A 20,389-nucleotide genomic window follows, 5' to 3' on the forward strand; every position below is an offset into this window, starting at 1 on the left:
AGTGACTGCGGATGCTACGTCCGAAGTCGCTTTGTTCAAAACGTCAGATTAATACTGTACGGAGATCCGTATTAAAATGTATGGGCTCTGACGAGCCAAAGTCCGCTATTTGCGAAGTCTCACGAGACTTTGTTGAACAACTTTGGTAAAACCACTTGAAACCAAACTTCAGTTTCAGTTCCGAGGTACCAAGTTTTAGAGCGGTTTTCCACTTTAAAAATCATTTACCGAAGTCTTGTGAGACTTTGCAAATAACGGACTTTGGCTCATCGGAGCCCATACATTTTAATACTATACGCAGACGGATCTCTGTACAGTATTAATCCGACGTTTTGAGAGAAGCGACTTCCGATGAAGCATGCGACGTTCGCTTCGCTGATCACTAATTATAAGCTCTAAATGAGTACAATGCAATAATAAAAACATTGTCCCCAAAGGTGTCTAAAGGGGTGGTCTCATCTCAGACAATGGGGGCATATCGCTAGGATATGGCCCCATTGTCTGATGGGTATCGAGAACGGAGCGCTGAAAGTGGTGGAGGGGGCGCGCTCCATTCATTTTCTATGGGGCCGAAGAATGGGAGCGGTGGCCGGTCATGCGCTGTGCTCTCCAATCCATTTCTATGGGGAGCCGGCTTGGTGGTGGCCGGACCGGGGTCCTCCAGCCACCACTTTGCGGGGCTTCGTTTCCCGATATAGGTGCCGGTCCCAGCAGTGGACCCACACCTATAAGACAACTGGGGCATACCCTAGCCATACGCCCCCATTGTCTCAGATGAGGCAACCCCTTTAAATCTGTAGAAATACAGGAAACATACAAGGATGTGGTGTAGAGGAGTCGTGTAGACATGTAAAGAACATTGTATAGGAGAGTTTACCTTGGAAAACCTGCATCCTTAGGCCTCATGCACACGGCATTGTCCCATGTATCTGTCCGTAGATAACAGATCCACAAAATGTGCATCCCGCGTTTTTCTCACTCCGTCAATAGAAAGGACCATTCTCTACAAGAATAGGACACGTTCTATAATCTGCAGAATGGCTGCACGGATCCACAAAAAATAGGGATTTGTGCATGACCCCATAGAAATGTATGGGCCAAAAAATGCATATCGCACACGGATGAAAAATAGGGTTGTGTGCATGAGGCCTTATCTTGGAGATGGAACTAGATTGGGCCAAGTCCTGTAGCCTGAGCCCCAGATCAGGGATTTCCAAACTGCAGCTCTCCAGATCCTGCAAAACTGCAACTCCCAGCATGCCCTGACAACCACAGTTGGTCCTTTCACACTAGCGGTTTTCTTTTCCGGTATTGAGTTCCGTCCTAGGGGCCCAATACCGGGGGGAAAAAAAACGGATCAGTTTTATCCTAATGCATTCTGAATGGAGAGCATTTCGTTCAGGATACATCAGTTCAGTCCCTTTTACGTTTTTTGGCCGGAGAAAATACCGCAGCATGCCGCAGTTTTTCTCTCCGGCCAAAAATCCTGAACACTTGCCGGAATGCCGGATCCATTGAAATACATTAATGCCGGATCCTGCCCCAAGTGTTCCGGCAAAACGGATCCGTTCTTTCCGTCCGCGCATGCGTAGACCATTACATCTGTGAAAAAAATAAATACCGGATCCGTTTTTTCCAGCTGACAACTGGAAAGACGGATCCAGTATTGCAATGCATTTGTGAGAGGGATCCGCATCCGTATCCGTCTCACAAATGCATCCGTTTGCGTCCAGATTGCCGGAATCTTCTGCCGCAAGTGTGAAAGTACCCTAAGGAGCCGCACATTGGAGAACACTACCCTATTGCAATAACTTTGGTAAAGGATTTGTTTAAATAGATTTCCGCCATTGTTCTCCTTCTTATAACTAATGATTCTTGAGGGTATCGCCCCTAAACGCATTAGGGTTAGATAACTGAGCAATGGCTGGAAGCTCAGCTGACTCTTCCTACATGTATGTTTAATTCCGTAATTTTTTCCTTCTAGGTCTTGTATTGTCGGATCCTTCTCCTCTGAGGACTACTTTCTTGAAAAGGGAGGCATGTTCATCGTTCTAGATTTATTAGCAGTAAGTAGATGAGGCGGAGGATTTGCATCCAATTTATCTTGATCATTATAGTCATTACTGGTTTAATACTTCTGTTATCGTAAAAAAAAAAAAAAAAAACTTAATGCAATTTGCAGCAGATTGATTTGTCTACGGCCATCTTTAGACTATGATCATTCTGTTTATTAATGCACCAGGACAGGAGGATTTTGGGTCAGTCTCAGAAGCTTCTGTCGTCGCCGCCTAACCCACTACTGCAGCAGCGACCACCGTCAGTGGTCAGGAGGGAACCTAAGAGAATCGGGGTCTGTTTTGGTAACAGTCAGGCCATCGCACTAGGCCCAAGCCTGGTCTCTGCTGCTGCTCCTCGTTTTCTTGGTTGTAGTCTTGCTTCGCACATGTTAGAGGACCCCCATTCTCCTGATTAGCGGAGGTCCCAGATGCAAGGGAAATATTCCGTGCAGATTTCAGAGGGTGCAGTGGATTTTAAAATCTTCTGTCTGCTCTGTTCTGCCGCAGATTTATATAGATTTCACCAAGGTGAAGTCCACTGCAAAATCTGCATTAAAGTCAAAAAGAAAAGTAACACATTCAAATCTTGCCACAAATTACAGGCCTAAATGTTAGAGGTCAGAAAAACACTTTTAAAGGGGTTTTCTGAGACGTTTTAGGCTAGGTCTACACGACGACATTTGTCGCGTGACAATAAGTCGCGCGACAGATAGGGCACCACTACACTGCAACATTTGTAGCGCAACATTTTGTTGCACCAATGTCGCGCGACAATTTTTATAATGGCAGTCTATGGTGTCGCACTGCAACATGCGACATGCTGCGACTGCGACAGTCGCAGAAAATCCATTCGAGATAGATTTTTCTGCGACTGTCGCAGTCGCAGCATGTCGCATGTTGCAGTGCGAAACCATAGACTGCCATTATAAAAATTGTCGCGCGACATTGGTGCAACAAAATGTTGCGCTACAAATGTTGCAGTGTAGTGGTGCCCTATCTGTCGCGCGACTTATTGTCACGCGACAAATGTCGTCGTGTAGACCTAGCCTTATACTGATGACCTATCCTCTGGATATCCTCTCAACTCCCCATGTACAGCACAGCATAGTGGCTGTGCTTGGTATCGCAGCTCAGCCCTATTCACTTTAAAGGGCCTGAGCTGTGCCTCGTCCATGTGACCGATGAACGTAATGTCACATGGCCTAAGCAAAATAGCGAGAAGGCTGCTGCGTAGTGTTGAGCGAACTTCTGTTGAGCGACGCCAAACTTAAAACAGAAGTTCACTCAACACTACTGCTGCGCTACTGCCTACTCAAACAGCTGATCGGCGGGGGTCGCGGGTGTTGGACCTCCACAGATCAGATACTAAAAGTCTTAGAAAACCCCTTTAAGGCCAGGTTCACACGTGACTGATTATGCCAATTTGCCATTGTGGATTTTTTTTTTTTTTGCTGCAAAATCCGCAGCATTGTACAGTACCAGCAAAGTGGCCGAGGATTCCTGAATTCTCATCCACACGTTGCATACAAAAAACGCAGCGTAAATTGACCTGCGGTGCGGATTTGAGATCTGCATCGCGTGGATTTATGCTGCAGATTTCACCCTTTGCAATGGAGCATCATAAACGGAAAAAAAACCTCCCCCCAAATACTGAATACCTGTATCCATGTGCTATTTGGGAGGTCACCAGAAGGCCCTGAATGGCAACTTTTTGCTCACTTATTCCTTTATATAATAAAAAAAAATTCAGCAGGGAATATAGACCCTTGTATCGTCTTATTCTCGCCTGCTGAGAAAGCTGGGTGACAATGAATATGGCTTCCCCTGAAGGGTAATGTATGGAGCGATGCTATATACCTGAATAAAACCGCCCCATTTATTTTACTTTGCGTTCTTCCTCTAAAAGCTTAATCTGAGGAGCATGAATAACCTGGTGCTGGGAATCCTGGTAGAATTCTGCGATAATCCCAAAACTCTGCCGCATATCACAACCTGGCGGGGGAAAAGAAATGAGACGGCCCCGAAACTGCTGGTCCAGTTATGGAAGCAAGAGGAAGAGGAGCTGGGCGTGAGAAGGGACAGCTACGGCCGCGTTGTCGGTGAGTACACTGGGCGCAAGTAGCTTCCGTTTCAGCAAATAAACATTTTTCTTTGGCCTCATGCACGCGGCCGTTGTTTTGGTCCGCATCCGTGCCGCGGTTTTGGCGGCTCCGACGCGGACTCATTCACTCCAATAGGGCCGCAAAAGATGCGGACAGCTCTCCGTGTGCTGTCCGCATCCGTTGCTCCGTTCCGTGGCCCCGCAAAAAAATATATAACTTGTCCTATTCTTGTTCGCGCTTTGCGGACAAGAATAGGCAGTTATATTAACCACTTCCCATCTGGGCCCTTTGCCCCCTTCCTGACCAGGCCAAATTTTGCAAAACTGACATATCTCACTTTATGTGGTAATAACTTTGGAACGCCTTTATTTATCCAAGTCATTCAGAGATTGTTTTCTCGTGACACATTGTACTTCATGATAGTCATAAATTTGAGTCAAAATATTTCACCTTTATTTATGAAAAAATCCCAAATTTACCCAGAAATTTGAAAAATTCGCAATTTTCTAAATTTCAATTTCTCTGCTTTCAAAACAGAAAGTGATACCTCATAAAATAGTTATTATTTAACATTTCCCATATGTCTACTTTATGTTGGCATCATTTTGGAAATGTCATTTTATTTTTTTAGGACGTTAGAAGGCTTAGAAGTTTAGAAGCAATTCTTCAAATTTGTAAGAAAATGCCAAAACCCACTTTATAAGGACCAGTTCAGGTCTGAAGTCACTTTGTGGGGCCTACATAGTGGATACCCCCATAAATGACCCCATTGTAGAAACTACACCCCTCAAGGTATTCAAAACCGATTTTACAAACTTTGTTAACCCTTTAGGCGTTCCACAAGAATTAAAGGAAAATGGAGATCAAATTTTTAAATTTCACTTTTTGGGCAGATTTTCCATTTTAATAAATTTTTTTCTTTAACACATCGATGGTTAACAGCCAAACAAAACTCAATATTTATTACCCAGATTCTGCGGTTTACAGAAACACCCCACATGTGGTCGTAAACTGCTGTATGGGCACACGGCAGGGCGCAGAAGGAAAGGAACTCCACATGGTTTTTAGATGCCATGTCCCATTTGAAGCCCCCTGATGCACCCTTACAGTAGAAACTCCCAAGAAGTGACCCCATTTTGGAAACTAGGGGATAAGGTGCCAGTTTTATTAGTACTATTTTTGGGTACATATGATTTTTTGATCATTCATTATAACACTTTATGGGGCAAGGTGACCAAAAAATTGGTTGTTTTAGCACAGTTTCTATTTATTTATTTTTACAGCGTTCACCTGAGGGGTTCAGTCAAGTGACATTTTTATAGAGCAGATTGTTACGGACGTGGCGATACCTAATATGTATACTTTTTCTCATTTATTAAAGTTTTACACAATAATAGCATTTTTGAAACCAAAAAATTATGTTTTAATGTGTCCATGTTCTGAGAGCTATAGTTTTTTTATTTTTTGAGAGATTTTCTTATGTAGGGGCTCATTTTTTGCGGGATGAGGTGACGGTTTTATTGGTACTATTTTGTGGGACATACGCGTTTTTGATCACTTGGTGTTGCACCTTTTGTGATGCAAGGTGACAAAAATTGCTTGTTTTGACACAGTTTTTTTTTTTTTTTTTTTACGGTGTTCACCCGAGGGGTTAGGTCATGTGATATTTTTATAGAGCTGGTATTTACGGACGCGGCAATACTAAATATGTCTATTTTATTTTATTTTTTCTATTTTTTTTTTATTTTTTTATTCCTTACTTGGGATTTTTTTTTTTTTTACATGTGAACCTTTTTTTTATTTTATTTTTTCAACACTTTATTTTATTTTTATTTTATTTTACACTTTTCGTCCCCCATAAGGTCATACAAGACCTCTGGGGGACATTTACTTCACTTTTTTTTTTTCTTTTCACTGTTGATTTCTCCTGTAACTGGGGCTGACATAGTAGCCCCAGTTACAGGACAAATACACCCCTAGAGAGGCTGTACAGCAGCAATCCAGCGCTGTACAGCCTCACAGCAGGGCTGATCGAGGTCTCTGAGAGACCTCACACAGCCCCTGCACTCTCCGGTCCCGGCGGTCACATGACCGCCGGGCCGGAACAGGAAGCGCATAGCTTCGGTGAGCGCTGTGTCTGCAGCGATCGTGAAGGCAGGGACACCTGGGCACTGTCCCTGCCTTGTCTTAGGGTTGCCCGCTGTCACTGACAGCGGGCAACCCGATCAGCAGCTGCACGATTAGCGTGCAGCTGCTATTTCTGACAGGACGTTTTAAAACGTGCTGTCAGAAATAGACGTCCACCCATAGGACGTTTATATCCTATGGGCGGACGTGAGGCGGTTAAAGGCTGTCCGTGCCGTTCCGCAAAATTGCGGAACGCACACGGACGCCACCCGTGTTTTGCGGATCTGCGGTTTGCGGACCGCAAAACACACAACGGTCGTGTGCATGAGGCCTTTGTATGATTAAAAGACGCTTTTCCAGCATATTTTTTTTTTGTATCAGTTCCTACGGTTTTCAAGATCTCTGCTTGCTGTCATTCAGTAGTAAAAGGTGATTGTATTTCAAGGGGATAAAAATCGGTCCTGGTCATGAGATGTGAACACAGGTGCTCGGCTCATAGCGGCACAGTTATCAGAGACGTCGCTGCCGCACCTGGCACTGCCCTCGCCCACACGTATTAGGAGGCGCAGAGCGTCTATCGATTTGACTTGGCTCCTTGTAGCAGTGCAGGGAAAATGAGGAGCCGTGTCCACTTTTCCTGACAGTAGTAGTTAAAGAGGACCTGTCACCTCTCCTGACATGTCTGTCTGAGAAAACACAATACCTGCATTCTCCATAAAATAATAGCTCTTGATCATGTTTTTCTACAACTTTGTGTCATGTTATTCCTCTGTTATTCCTCCTAAAAATCTAGGACTACATTTAGAACTGAGTGCTACCATTCCCCTTGCTCCTGCACCACTGATCGGACACTGTCATGCTGCGTATGGACAATTCCCCAACTGTTTTAAAAAGCCAAACATTTTATTTTATTTTTTTAAACTGTAATATTTTATTAGTACAATCGTCCAAATTTTTAACAATACAAAAAAGAGAACAAAGGTGGTACATTAGAAAAGCCATGCATTTCCGGGAGGAGTAATAGAGGATCTGCATAATTCAAAGATGTAAGAAAATATGCTGCAGAATTGTTATATCATGAAGAATAGATGGTCAGGAGAGGTGACAGCTCCTCGTTATGATAAAGCATTAGTATAAGTACTGGTCTTACTGGTTTACTGTAAGGATATCATAGTAACTGTTGGTATTTCTACATCTATTCCCCTTAACAGATTCAAAGAGACCACTGGTTGGACAACTGCAGGAAGATCAGGAGGTCACCCCCATGCCAGCCAGCAGCTTCAGCATTGCTATCATGGAGGTGGCTGAAAATACCCGAGCCAAAATTTACTCCATATTTTCAAAACTTGGTAAGTGCAGGTGCAGTAGCCCGGGGGAGAGCAAGAGCGGAGGATGGGAGTGGTAGTGGCTCCAGCTGTTACATTCAGTCACAGTGGCTTTCCTCAAATCATTGGGGCCATGCAGTGGCCACCCTTGGGGCACACCCTAATGTTAGGGCCCCTGCCTGAAGGTAGTGGGGTTGCCCATGATATTAGGCATTTGGTATGGGTGCCAGGCAGGGCGTGTCGAGCGCAACGGCTGGAGTATGATGCAGGAGTCAGTAAGCAGGCCAAAGGTAACAGAATAAACGTCACTTTTTACTGAAAGGGAACCTGTCACCAGTTTTATGGTGTCCTAACTAAGGGCAACATAAATAAGTGACTGATTCGCTTAGCAAAATGCTGGGTCACTTTCTTTAATTGACCCAGTCAATCTGCCAACATCTTGTATTGAAAATCTCCAGCTGATAATGATGAGTCCTGAATATTCATGAGCTCCTGACTCTCCCCGCCCACCTGCTGCTGAATGACAGTTATTTTCCATATGAATCAGCAGCAGGTGGGCAGGGGAGTGGCTATAGCTCTGAATTAAATATACGCTGGACTCAATGACATCACGCTGGACTCAAATCAGCTCATTAGCATGCGGCATGCGGCATCTTTGTGTGTATATTATGAGGTAACCATCTGTCACACCAGTAAGTGAATACATCTAAGGTACTTTTTAGTAGTTAATGATTGTATATAATTAGTTAGATTATAATCAAATATCCACATGACAGGTTCCCTTTAAGCGCAAAATAGAAGTTGTAAGACATCCGACAATACGAAAACACTCTCCAGCTGTACACAGATAGCAATGTGCCGTCTGGGTGTAGGCAAGGATGGAAGTTATTGCCTTCTTTCCTCTCTGTCTCAAGTCTGTTCCTGCAGAATCGATGGTGGGCGATCGTACTTTTTCTGTGGTGGCTGTAGTGTCCACGGAAGGTTACAGGGTTTTAGAGATACGACTGGCCAGGTCGTGTCCAAGTGTGAAGGGTGTCTTAATGGTGTCCCTCATTGCAGTAAAGTCTTAACGGCCTTTGGTAGCAGGTTACCTTACTAAGCCATGCAGACTCTGGGTTCTGTAGTTCGCTCCTTCGTCTAAGGGCTCATGCACACAACTGTGTGTATTTTGCGGTCTGTAAAACAGGGATCCACAAAAAAATGACATCCGCGTTGCATCCGTTTTTTTGCGGATCTATGGTAACAATGCCTGTCCCTGTCTGCAAAACGGACAAGAATAGGACATGTTCTATTTTTTTTACGGAACGGACATGCGGACATAAGGACACAGAATGCACACAGAGTAAAATGGTTCCGTATACGGACCTGTAAAAATACGGAACGGAAACGGAAGAGAAATACGTTCGTGTGCATGAGCCCTTAGGCTGAGTTCGCACTTCGGTTATTACAGTCAGTTATTGTGAGTCAAAACCAGGTGCGGGTCAAAAACACGGAACAGGTGCAAATCAAATCATTCCACCTGATCTCTGTGCAGGCTTCACTACTGGTTTTGGCTCACAATAACTGAAGTGTGAACTCGGCCTTACTTCTTCTCTCCTTCTGTAGATCATGCAACGATCGGTGAGTCTCTGTAGCTTCTTTTTTTTTAAAATCAGATATTTTTTATTAAACAAGTATTCAAGATACAGAAATAAAAAGAAAAAGAAAAAAAGGGATGAGTATAGACAATCAAATTTGGCATTCAGAAAATTGTCAAGACTTTATCCATAATTGACATCCATATTTCAATAGTGAAAGCAAAAGAAACAAAAATATACCCTTTCAGATGTAACACAAAATAAAATAAACCGCCCCCACCCCACCTCCCAGCGATGAGACGGGGACTATAACACTTGGGTAGGTAGCGCGTGTCAGAACGTCAAAGAAGATAGAACTGTCACCCTGGATAAGGTCTTAGCCCCTTCACTTTCCATGATAAACTTGGCTCTCAGCTCCTCCGCCCCGGATCACCCACCATAGTTATCATTCCCAATCCCGGTCTCGTATGTGCAAACTCAGAACCCACCCGCAGCTCCGAGGTCACTTCTCACATCACAGCCAAGGCAATCATAAGCCCAACTATGCCGCATTGGTCCTATAAGATACCCACTTGTCCCAGATTTTGGTAAACTTGGCCAAACACTGCCTCTTTTATATATACTCCTTTTTCCAGACGAAGAATCTCGTCCATTCTGTTAAAAAATTCAGCCCCGGAGGGGGCTGGGGTCTAAGCCAGTATTTAGCAATTAATTTCCTGGCCTGGAAGAGCAGACGCTGCACCCTCAGGCGCGAATTGCGATTTGTAATGTCCAACAGTCCCAACACACATGTCCTCGGACCATGCGGGGACCACAATGTGATAAGCCTCTTTAATACAGGCTAGCACGCCTGTCCAGGAATTCCGAAGCTCCGTACACTCCCAGAACATGTGCCTCAGGGATGCCGGGCTCTCCCCACATCTAGGGCAGGAAGCATCGCTCCTAACCCCGATCTTGAACAGGAAGGATGGAGTCCGGTACACGGTGAACAGGAAGTAATTGGGTCATACGCTGACCCTCGCAGACTGATAACTGAGGTGTTAGTGCCCGTACGGCTTTCCATTGATCTGATATATAACCAACCTCCCCTCCCATTTTTCTTTGACCACCAAGGAGTCACGCCTCACAGATTTCACAAACAGATTCCTGTATATGGACGATATTAGTCCACTCGAGGAGCCGCAGGTGAGAATCTGTTGCAGCAATGGGACTGTTGTACATGTATGCGACATAGATTTTGCCTATACGTGGAATGCATGTCTTAATTAAAAAAAATTGAAAAAAGGCCGTGGGAGGAAAGGCAAACTCATTCCTGAATTGTTCAAAAAATTTAAACACCCCATCTCTTTGCAGTTGATACAGGAACTCCACACCCTTCCGTTCCCATGTGGAGAACCCCTCTAGGTGAAACATTTCAGGCAACTGGGGGTTTCTCCATAGAGGAGTGACCTGGGTGAAGCCCCGTATAGACAGCAAGTCACGACATTTATGCCAAACCTTACATATCAAATTAAGTGTAGGGTATCCCGCCAACTTATCGGAGAGACCACTATGTTCTAGTAAGGCTATAGGGGATTCATTTTCTATAATGTGGGCTATCAGCCGTGCAGATGCGTTGTCCCCAGGGGTCCTCCCCCAACCCCTCAATTGCTGCAGCTGAGAGGAAATAAAATATAACCATGGATTAGGAATAGAGAGACCCCCCTGAATCCCTCCCTCTTTGTAGAGTATCCAACCGAATCCTGGCCCTTTTTCCGCTTCAAATCAAACTTGTATTCTAAAAAAGATCCATTGTGGGATCCAAACAGGAGAGTTATGTAAGACATACATAAGTTTCGGCATAAGTATCATTTTAAGGAGGTTACTTCTACCTATTTCAGACATTGGGAGTTTACACAACGCACTGGATTTTTTTCAGACATGTTGTTTAGGAGTGGAACCAGATAATTTTTCACGTAGTGCCCAATATTCGATGAGACCACAATTCCCAAGTACTTGAAACTGTGAGCAACCTGCAAACGGGTGGACAGGAGGGAGAGGCCAGCGGGGCCGGGTCCAACGGAAACAGAATGGACTTGTCCCAGTTTATACGACAACCAGACCGGTTTCCAAAGTCTTGTATAAGGGACATTAATGGTCCTAACGACCCCTCCACATCCCCCACATGTCGTCCGCATATAGGGAGACGCGTTGGGAGACGCGATGATCGAAGCAGGCATGCAAGTGGCTCAATTGCAATGGCGAATAGAAGAGGCGATAGCGGGCATCCCTGACGGGTACCCCTCCCCAACTCATAGGCTTCCGATGTACCACCATAAGCTCTAATCCTAGCTTTGGGGCCGCAATATAGTAGTTGAACCCAGGAATTTAAAGTATCCCCAAATCCCATGACTCTTAAGACCTCCCATAGGTAGTGCCATTCAACACTATCGAAGGCTTTGGCGGCATCAAGGGATAGTATAGCCAGACTTCCTGCCGATTCCGACCGCCTCTGGATATTAAGAAACAGTCGTCGAAGGTTAATTGAAGTAGATTTATCAGGCATAAAACCAGCTTGATCACTATGTATAATGGTCGAGATTACGGCTTGTAGCCTGTTCGCCAGGACCTTTGCCAGAATTTTAACATCAGATGTTAACAGGGAGATCGGTCTATACGAATCAGGGAGAGTCGGGTCTTGTCGTTGAACACCGATAGCAACTGAGGTAGTAAAAGGGTGCTAAATTTTTTAAAGAACTCTGCCGGTAGTCCATCTAACCCAGGAGCTTTTTCATTTGGGAATGAGTTAAGCGCCACTTCTAATTCCGTCAATGACAGAGGTTGATCTAAGTAGGTCGCACGCTCTGCTGAGAGCCGTAGGGTAGAGATCCCAGCAAGGTAATCTGCAATATTTTTGTGGCCCACCGCTAACTTAAACTTAAATAGAGTTTTATAATATGTGTGGGATACCGCCAGAATAAAGATCCATCCGTGACCAAAGATCCATCAGCTCTCTGGGTGGACAGTATTTTTGATGGACCATCTTGTGCCCGAACAATTCTGGCCAGCAGCCTGCCAGAACTCTCCCCAGCTTCAAAATATTTTTGCTTGAGAAAAAAAAGCGTCTATTATCAGCGGTATGGAGTAAATGTTTCCTTAGGTCTGTCTGCGCCGTCACCAATGACGTCTCATGCTCACGTGAGGGGTGTTCAACAAATCTCTTTTCCATCCCCATAACTAGGTCCTGGAGCTGTTTTAAAGTGTCTCTGGACCTCGTTTTGTGTTGACTAATCCCCTGGATGTATAGTCCACGGATAAATGCCTGCGATACCCTCCCCACCATCCACCAGCTGCAACCAAAAAGGGTTGATCCTCCATGTACCAACACCAAAAGGTCTCCTTTCACCCAATTTCGCACTACGTGAATAGGGGAGTGGTCAGATAGACCTCTCGGCAGGTAGGTAGCATCCACTACCAAAGACAACATATCCAGGGACCCTATAGCTAGGTCAATCCTAGAGAGAGTGTGGTGAGAGCTGGAGAAACTGTAGAATCGGCGTATGACGGAATTTCTCACTCGCCAGATATCGTGCAAATCCAGCTTTACTAGTACTGTGGCAAAGTTAGTGTCTCTATCTGCACCCGACGCCCCCATCCCATTCAATCAGTATTGAAATCACCAATTATTAGAATGGGACATGGAGGGAACTCCTCAACATAGGCGATGGTCTCTTTCAGAACTTCACCACTAAAGGGGGGAGGAATATATACCGCGACAAGGATAAAGGAGAAGTGGTAACACGTACAATACAGGCACACATATCTACCCATAGGATCTATACGAGGCGAGTGACTTGTAAATGGCAGAGATTTTTGTATAAGAACACTCACCCCCCTAGAATGCCAAGTGAGTAGTGTTGGGAACCAGATGCGTCTCTGACAGGCATATCACTGCAGGCTGATAATGCTGCAGCGCAAGAAACACTGCAGCACATTTTGCTGCCTCTAACAGTCCCCTAACATTCCATCCCACAATTCTGTCAGGCCAGGAGAAATATCTCGGGAACTCTGGTGCCCTGACCATCCAAAACCAGATTATCAGTGTACCCGTCTCACCGCAATCCCCAAACCCATATAAACAGTTTAAACATAAAGTCATTCTCCAGAAATGCACTCACACACAAAAACAAATATGGGACAAACAACATTCCTGTAGCCGGGCACTCGACCGAGTGGCCTAGATCAGACGTATACACTCTAGTAAAAGTACACTACCTCTTGTGAACCAATAGTAAGTATTATTTCAGTTCTATCAGAGGTCTGATACTAAAGAGAGAAACCACAGTAACAAGGTAAAAAAACTATATATTGCACTTATCGGACGCGTCCTGCGAACCGAGATGGATCCACAAAAGTCCCACATAGGTGTAGGAGACGTATTTAGCTTGGGCTCGCCGAAGCTTTGAGGGAGCGTTCATTGGTTTCCAACCACTGCGCCGCATCCAACGGTGTTTCAAATATGCAAACTTCTCCATGCGCTACCACCCGCAGCTTAGCAGGGTACAGCATAGAATAGGGAATCTGTAAGTCCGTAGGCGACGTTTCACATCTTGGAATTTCACTCTTCTGCGCTGGACCTCAGTGGAAAAATCCATTGATTAGGAGATCAGGATGATTCCTGGCCTTCTTGAGGATAGTATCTCTGTCCCTGAAGTGCAGCAGCTTCATCAGGACTGGGCGAGGGGGGGGGCCCTGGTGGCGGAGCACGGAATGGCACCCTATGTGCTCTTTCAGTGGCAAACACACGAGAGTCCTTGCCAAATTTAAAGGTCAGCAAATTTTCAAAAAACACCACAAGTTCAGATCCCCCAGCCTTTTCAGGGACCCCAATCAGCCTGAGATTATTTCTGCGCGACCTATTTTCTAGGTTGGCAGTTTAGGACATTAATAAAGACACATTATGTATAATTCTGCCGAGATCCCTCTTCACTGGGGGTAGCTGATCCTCAATAGTGCTCACTCTGTCTTCCACCTCTTTGATCCTCTCATTCACCTGCCTGAGGTCCTGTCTGATGAGGGAGACATTTTCCTGCAGACTGCCCATATGTGTATTAAGAATATGTAATGAGCTGCTGCAGTGTTGCACAGCAGTAAAGTTATCTTTAATGGTGGGCTCATCTCCAGTAGTAACAGAGTGCTCCAACTCCATAAGTTTGACTGGTACGTCACAGGATGGGGCGTTTTCCTGTATAACCTTTCCCCCTGCTGATTGTAAGGCCTCCATTTTGGGGGCCATGTGAACCTTTTCAGAGCCTCCAGAAGGGTTTGGCATGGGCTCCTCTAAGGGGTGTACAGAAGTGTCGACCGCAAGTGTTGGAAGGGGCACAGAGGAGGAGCGAGCGTATTTACCCAGGCGTGCCGCGACCTCCGCGGCCCGCACCTCTGCCGCGGCGCCATCTTGTTTTGTGGTTGCCGGAGGCCCGATGTCTCTCTGCTCCCTCTCCGTCTTCCCGGTGCGAGTCATTCTGGCGCAGGAGGGAACCGCACAGCTCGGGGAAGCTGCCCAGGGTCTGTAGAAGCGGTAAGTAGTGCTGCAGAATGAGGATGTTGGAGGATTACAGGAAGGCAGGACGGGAGCCTCTCAGTGCTGCGTCCTCTCACACGCCCGACCAGGCCACGACCCAGTCTCTGTAGCTTTTTGGGCCTAAGGAAGGCAGAGCACAAATCACAGCTTCCACCCCCTTCCAAATGCCAGTCTATACTGACTGACTAGAGCTATGGGTGGAGCCAGTCCACACCTAACCTACAAGGGCTGAGCCGGGATTGTTAACCCTGGCTGTGCCGTCCATGCACACTTATACTAAGTGCAATACATACCATTATATTACATAACAAAATATGAACAAATCACAGATACTCCCTTGCTCTGCGGTACTGTACAGGAATTGGCTGTATTACACTGTTTCATAACTTGAGGCAGGATCCCACCGTATACACCTTTGCAAAATAGTCGAGGCTGTAGTGCATCCCATCTGTTTCCATAGCTACAGACTACAAACAAACCCTGTGAAGTCTGATCCTACGGTCATGTGTTAGTCTCTCCTTCTAACCTCTCTTCTTGATAACATGTAGTCAATAGAAGTTGAGCAAAGGGTAGGAAAAAGCATGGACTGTGACTAAAATACTAATAAAATAGTTTGAAAAATTCTGCTCCGTTACTGTTTCATCCAGTATCCATAAATTTCTTTTAGATTTGTTTATAAAAATGCCACATGCTGCACTCGTCATTACTGTTTTTTTCCATGTATATATCAGTAATAGTTTTATTTGTCATTTTCCTTCTTTTAGGCTTTGAAAATTTACCAGGTTTATCTGCACTGGACTATGTCGCGCTCAGTATAATAAGTAGATATCTCGATTTTAAGGTAAGTGTTTTGCCAATTGCAGTTACATTTTATGTTTAACCCAGTAACATACTGCACTGTATAGTACATGGCGCTGAGCAGGTCGTTCTTGCAGCACTTCATACTGTTACAGCACAGGTCAGGAGCTGTACCAAACCATCTGCAGCAGGTGCCAGCTGTAACTTACAGCTGACACCCCACTGCAACAGCCAGGATCTGTTTTCTCCATGGTTCTTGTAATCTTTTATTTTTTTTATTTTTTAAAGTAATAAATAAAGATCTGCTCCAAAATACATCTACTTATATTTACATCATAAATATTCCTGTGGGTCATGTTGTGTTGTATTAAAGGGGTTCTTCTCCAACATTTTGAAGTTGATGGCCTGTGCTCAGGATAGGTCATCAGTATCAGATTTGCAGGTCCGACTCCTGGCACTCTCGCCGATCAGGAAGCCGCGGTACTCACCGGAACTGCGCCGTACATTGTACGGTTACGCAGTTGGATCGACGAAACCTGTGCCAGTAGTCCGCACGGGCGCAGACTACTGTGTACACTGCGCCTGCGCGAGATTACAGCGCTTGGAAGGAATGACGTCAGGGCAAGTGCAGTGAATAAATTAACTGGTAGGCGGTGCTGGACTCCGGAACGGTGGGCACGACCGGGCTACAATGGATCGTGGGACCACCCCTTGGGCTCCTTATCAAGGTAATTTACATAGCAATAAAATCGCTTTTTTGACGAATAAAAGACACACAGAGCAGTAAGAGTGGGATCATTTAATACAAAACAAGGAGACTGATGGGCACCTATGAATATCTCTGTAGGGTAAATCCTGGAGACAGAATCCCTTTAAGGGTTTAATGGTCTGTTTTATTATTATGTTTGATATTTCCTAAGGTGGGAGAAGTTTGGGCTGAAATTCGCTCGGAATTAAAAGCTGAAAATATCCGACCTGTCACCTCCGATCAAGAAGCCTTGGATGTCATTGAAAGAGCGGCAGAAAATATCAGTAAACTCGTGGCCGCCCACCAAACGGAAATGATTGAGAATCATCAACAGATGGAACTTCTGGAAGAACAGCAAAAATATACAGAGGTGACACTGGACGTAGTAAATCACTCAACGAATAAAGTGTAACTCTTTATTAAAGGGGCTCTCTGAGAGCAGCACCCAGTTTCAGATGGCCAGGCGGGGGGAAAATGTCATAAAAAGGGGCAATGAAAAGTGACAGGTGAGGCACCCTCACTGTCCATCTGAAAAAGGATTCCCAGCCTCGGAGAACCCCTTTATATGTTGCACGTTCGTAGAAAGAAATGGCTTACGAGGAAACTGTGCAACACTTGGCAACATTACACAGTACAAATGCAAATCATGTATTTAGTAATCTTTTCAATACTTTGCTTCACTTCTCCTATGCTGTTTTTGTGTTGCCTCCTGATGTTTTCTCCTCCGTCTAAAGCGAAGTTCAGAATTCTGCCGGCTTCCTATTCGAAGAGAGCAATGCATTGTGGGAGCTCAGGTGACAGCCACTGAGTTATGGCTCTAAAGTTGGAAGCCGTTCAGGCCTCGCGAGTGCAGCGCTCCTGGGAAAAACCACCTAAAATGCTGTGGTCACAATGGACTGTGGCTTCCAGATGGTTAAATGACCAGGATCAGCATTATTGATGATCCTAGTTATTGGTGCCGGGTGTTGGCTGTATTACACAGCCGACACCCGCAGTGTATGGAGTAGGCTCAGCTCCTGAGCCCGCTCCATACACTTTACACTGCACCACGATGTAACTGTAGGTTGTGGTGCCGCCTCTTAAGGGTTAAGATGCACCACAAGCCCTTCTCCAGAAAATTTATCTCAAGAAGCGCATGGAAATATCCACTCGCCCATAGTCGCCTTAAAGGGGTTGTCTCATCACAGACAATGGGGGCATATCGCTAAGATATGCCCCCATTGTCTTATAGGTGCGGGACCCACACCTATACCGGCCACCGCTCAAATTCTCTTCTAGCCGACTATTTTCGTTGGCCCCATAGAAAATGAATGGAGGGCGGCTGCGCATGCGCAGTGCACCCTCCAACACTTTCGGGGCTCCGTTCTCGATATAGGCGCAGGTCTCAGTGGTGGGACCCGCATCTATAAGAGAATGGAGGCTTATCCTAGCATTATGCTCCCATTGTCTGTGATGAGACAACCCCTTTAACATATTCAATATAAATCCATTGTGCGAGTCTAACAAGCAACAGGATTGTATATAAAATACAGTAATAAACGGACCTTATGTTTCACTCACAGATAAAAGTAAACCACAAGCAGCAAGAAATAGTCATGAAATCCTGGGATACTTTCCTGTCGAGGACATCGAATTACGAAGCTTTAAAGGTAATGGTAATATACAACAGATAGAACATGTGGTACTTGTGGTCCGCTGCCGGCATCCTACATTATATGCATTTTTTGCTGGGGATTGCTGTTAGCAACGGATCACATGGGCAGAATCTGCTCACCCGGGTAGAAATGCGCAACAGCATTTGGGGTTTTGAGCATTTTTTGCCTTTTATCCCAATTTATTCTGTTATATATATATATATATATATGTATGTGTGCCTGGAGGTGGGGCAACCTCAGGTTTGAATGTGCCTTAATTTTGATCTATGGGTAACATCCTGGTGCACTTGGACAGCCTGCGTCACATGAGCCAATTATAGGTAGGACTCACTGCCTCCTCCCATTGTATGTGTGATGTCATGCTGGAGGTAACTGGGAGCTGCTGGCTGTGTGTCGGACTTCATGCACCTATCATAAATTGTCCATATGGCATAGGTAGGTTAGCGTTGGTTCCCGCGCCATTCTGAGATACCTTGATGGGGTGCGCGGGCTCCGGTATGTTCTTGATGTAAGAATATATTGGTGAAATCTCATTTTAATATCAGCGTGAGCGTTTAGCCATATATTGTCAATTGCATTGACCATTGTAGTGCACCATTTTCAGTGTTTTAATGGTAATATATAACACTAACGAACCGTCATACAACACATAGTCAGGTCCATAAATATTGGGACATCAACACAATTCTAACATTTTTGGCTCTATACTCCACCACAATGGATTTGAAATGAAACAAACAAGATGTGCTTTACCTGCAGACTGTCAGCTTTAATTTGAGGGTATTTACATCCAAATCAGGTGAACGGTGCAGGAATTACAACAGTTTGCATATGTGCCTCCCACTTGTTAAGGGGCCAAAAGTAATGGGACAGAATAATAATCATACATCAAACTTTCACTTTTTAATACTTGGTTGCAAATCCTTTGTGGGCTATTTGCATTTGGAATCTGTTGCTGTCAACTCTCAAGATGAGATCCAAAGAGCTGTCACTATCAGTGAAGCAAGCCATCATTAGGCTGAAAAAACAAAACAAACCCATCAGAGAGATAGCAAAAACATTAGGTGTGGCCAAAACAACTGTTTGGAACATTCTTAAAACGAAGGAACGCACCGGTGAGCTCAGCAACACCAAAAGACCCGGAAGACCACGGAAAACAACTGTGGTGGATGACCGAAGAATTCTTTCCCTGGTGAAGAAAACACCCTCCACAACAGTTGGCCAGATCAAGAACACTCTCCAGCAGGAAGGTGTATGTGTGTCAAAGTCAACAATCAAGAGAAGACTTCACCAGAGTGAATACAGAGGGTTCACCACAAGATGTAAACCATTGGTGAGACTTAAAAACAGGAAGGCCAGATTAGAGTTTGCCAAACAACATCTAAAAAAGCCTTCACAGTTCTGGAACAGCATCCTATGGACAGATGAGACCAAGATCAACTTGTACCAGAGTGATGGCAAGAGAAGAGTATGGAGAAGGAAAGGAACTGCTCATGATCCTAAGCATACCACCTCATCAGTGAAGCATGGTGGTGGTAGTGTCATGGCGTGGGCATGTATGGCTGCCAAAGGAACTGCTTCTCTTGTATTTATTGATGATGTGACTGCTGACAAAAGCAGCAGAATTAATTCTGAAGTGTTTCGGGCAATATTATCTGCTCATATTCAGCCAAATGCTTCAGAACACATTGGACGGCGCTTCACAGTGCAGATGGACAATGACCCAAAGCATACTGCAAAAGCAACCAAAGAGTTTAAGGGAAAGAAGTGGAATGTTCTGCAATGGCCAAGTCAATCACCTGACCTGAATCCGATTGAGCATGTATTTCACTTGCTGAAGACAAAACTGAAGGGAAAATGCCCCAAGAACAAGCAGGAACTGAAGACAGTTGCAGTAGAGCCCTGGCAGAGCATCACCAGGGATGAAACCCAGCGTCTGGTGATGTCTATGCGTTCCAGACTTCAGACTGTAATTGACTGCAAAGGATTTGCAACCAAGTATTAAAAAGTGAAAGTTTGATTTATGATTATTATTCTGTCCCATTACTTTTGGTCCCTTAACAAGTGGGAGGCACATATGCAAACTGCTGTAATTCCTGCACCGTTCACCTGATTTGGATGTAAATCCCCTCAAATTAAAGCTGACAGTCTGCAGGTAAAGCACATCTTGTTTGTTTCATTTCAAATCCATTGTGGTGGTGTATAGAGCCAAAAATGTTAGAATTGTGTTGATGTCCCAATATTTATGGACCTGGCTGTATATCAGTGTATCTAAAGACAGCCATACATGTTCCATAGCTATTCCTAACAAACTCCACATACACATACTTGCTTGGTTCGGCCGAGCGCATATGAGTTTCCAATGAGGAGAGGTGTATTTACACGCAGCCATCACCTCCACTGTACAAGCGAAAGCTACTGCCAATTCATAGTAATT

General features: G+C 44.9%; 1 protein-coding gene across 2 annotated transcripts in view; it reads left to right on the plus strand.

The window, feature by feature from the left end:
* LOC121002886 (GTP-binding protein 10-like) overlaps window positions 1–20,389 on the plus strand; it is a 145,511-nt gene that overhangs the window by 53,092 nt on the left and 72,030 nt on the right. For both annotated transcript variants that reach the window (XR_005779345.1, XM_040434524.1), the window contains exons 16-21: window positions 1,985–2,066; window positions 3,964–4,156; window positions 7,498–7,635; window positions 15,516–15,592; window positions 16,470–16,667; window positions 17,860–17,946. Coding sequence is in view for 1 of the 2 variants with exons in the window: in XM_040434524.1 (XP_040290458.1) it covers window positions 1,985–2,066; window positions 3,964–4,156; window positions 7,498–7,635; window positions 15,516–15,592; window positions 16,470–16,667; window positions 17,860–17,946 (775 nt within the window). In the remaining variant the exon portion in view is untranslated. The remainder of the gene's footprint in view (window positions 1–1,984; window positions 2,067–3,963; window positions 4,157–7,497; window positions 7,636–15,515; window positions 15,593–16,469; window positions 16,668–17,859; window positions 17,947–20,389) is intronic.

Source organism: Bufo bufo, chromosome 5, assembly GCF_905171765.1.
Source record: "Bufo bufo chromosome 5, aBufBuf1.1, whole genome shotgun sequence".
Taxonomy (NCBI): Eukaryota; Metazoa; Chordata; class Amphibia; order Anura; family Bufonidae; genus Bufo; species Bufo bufo.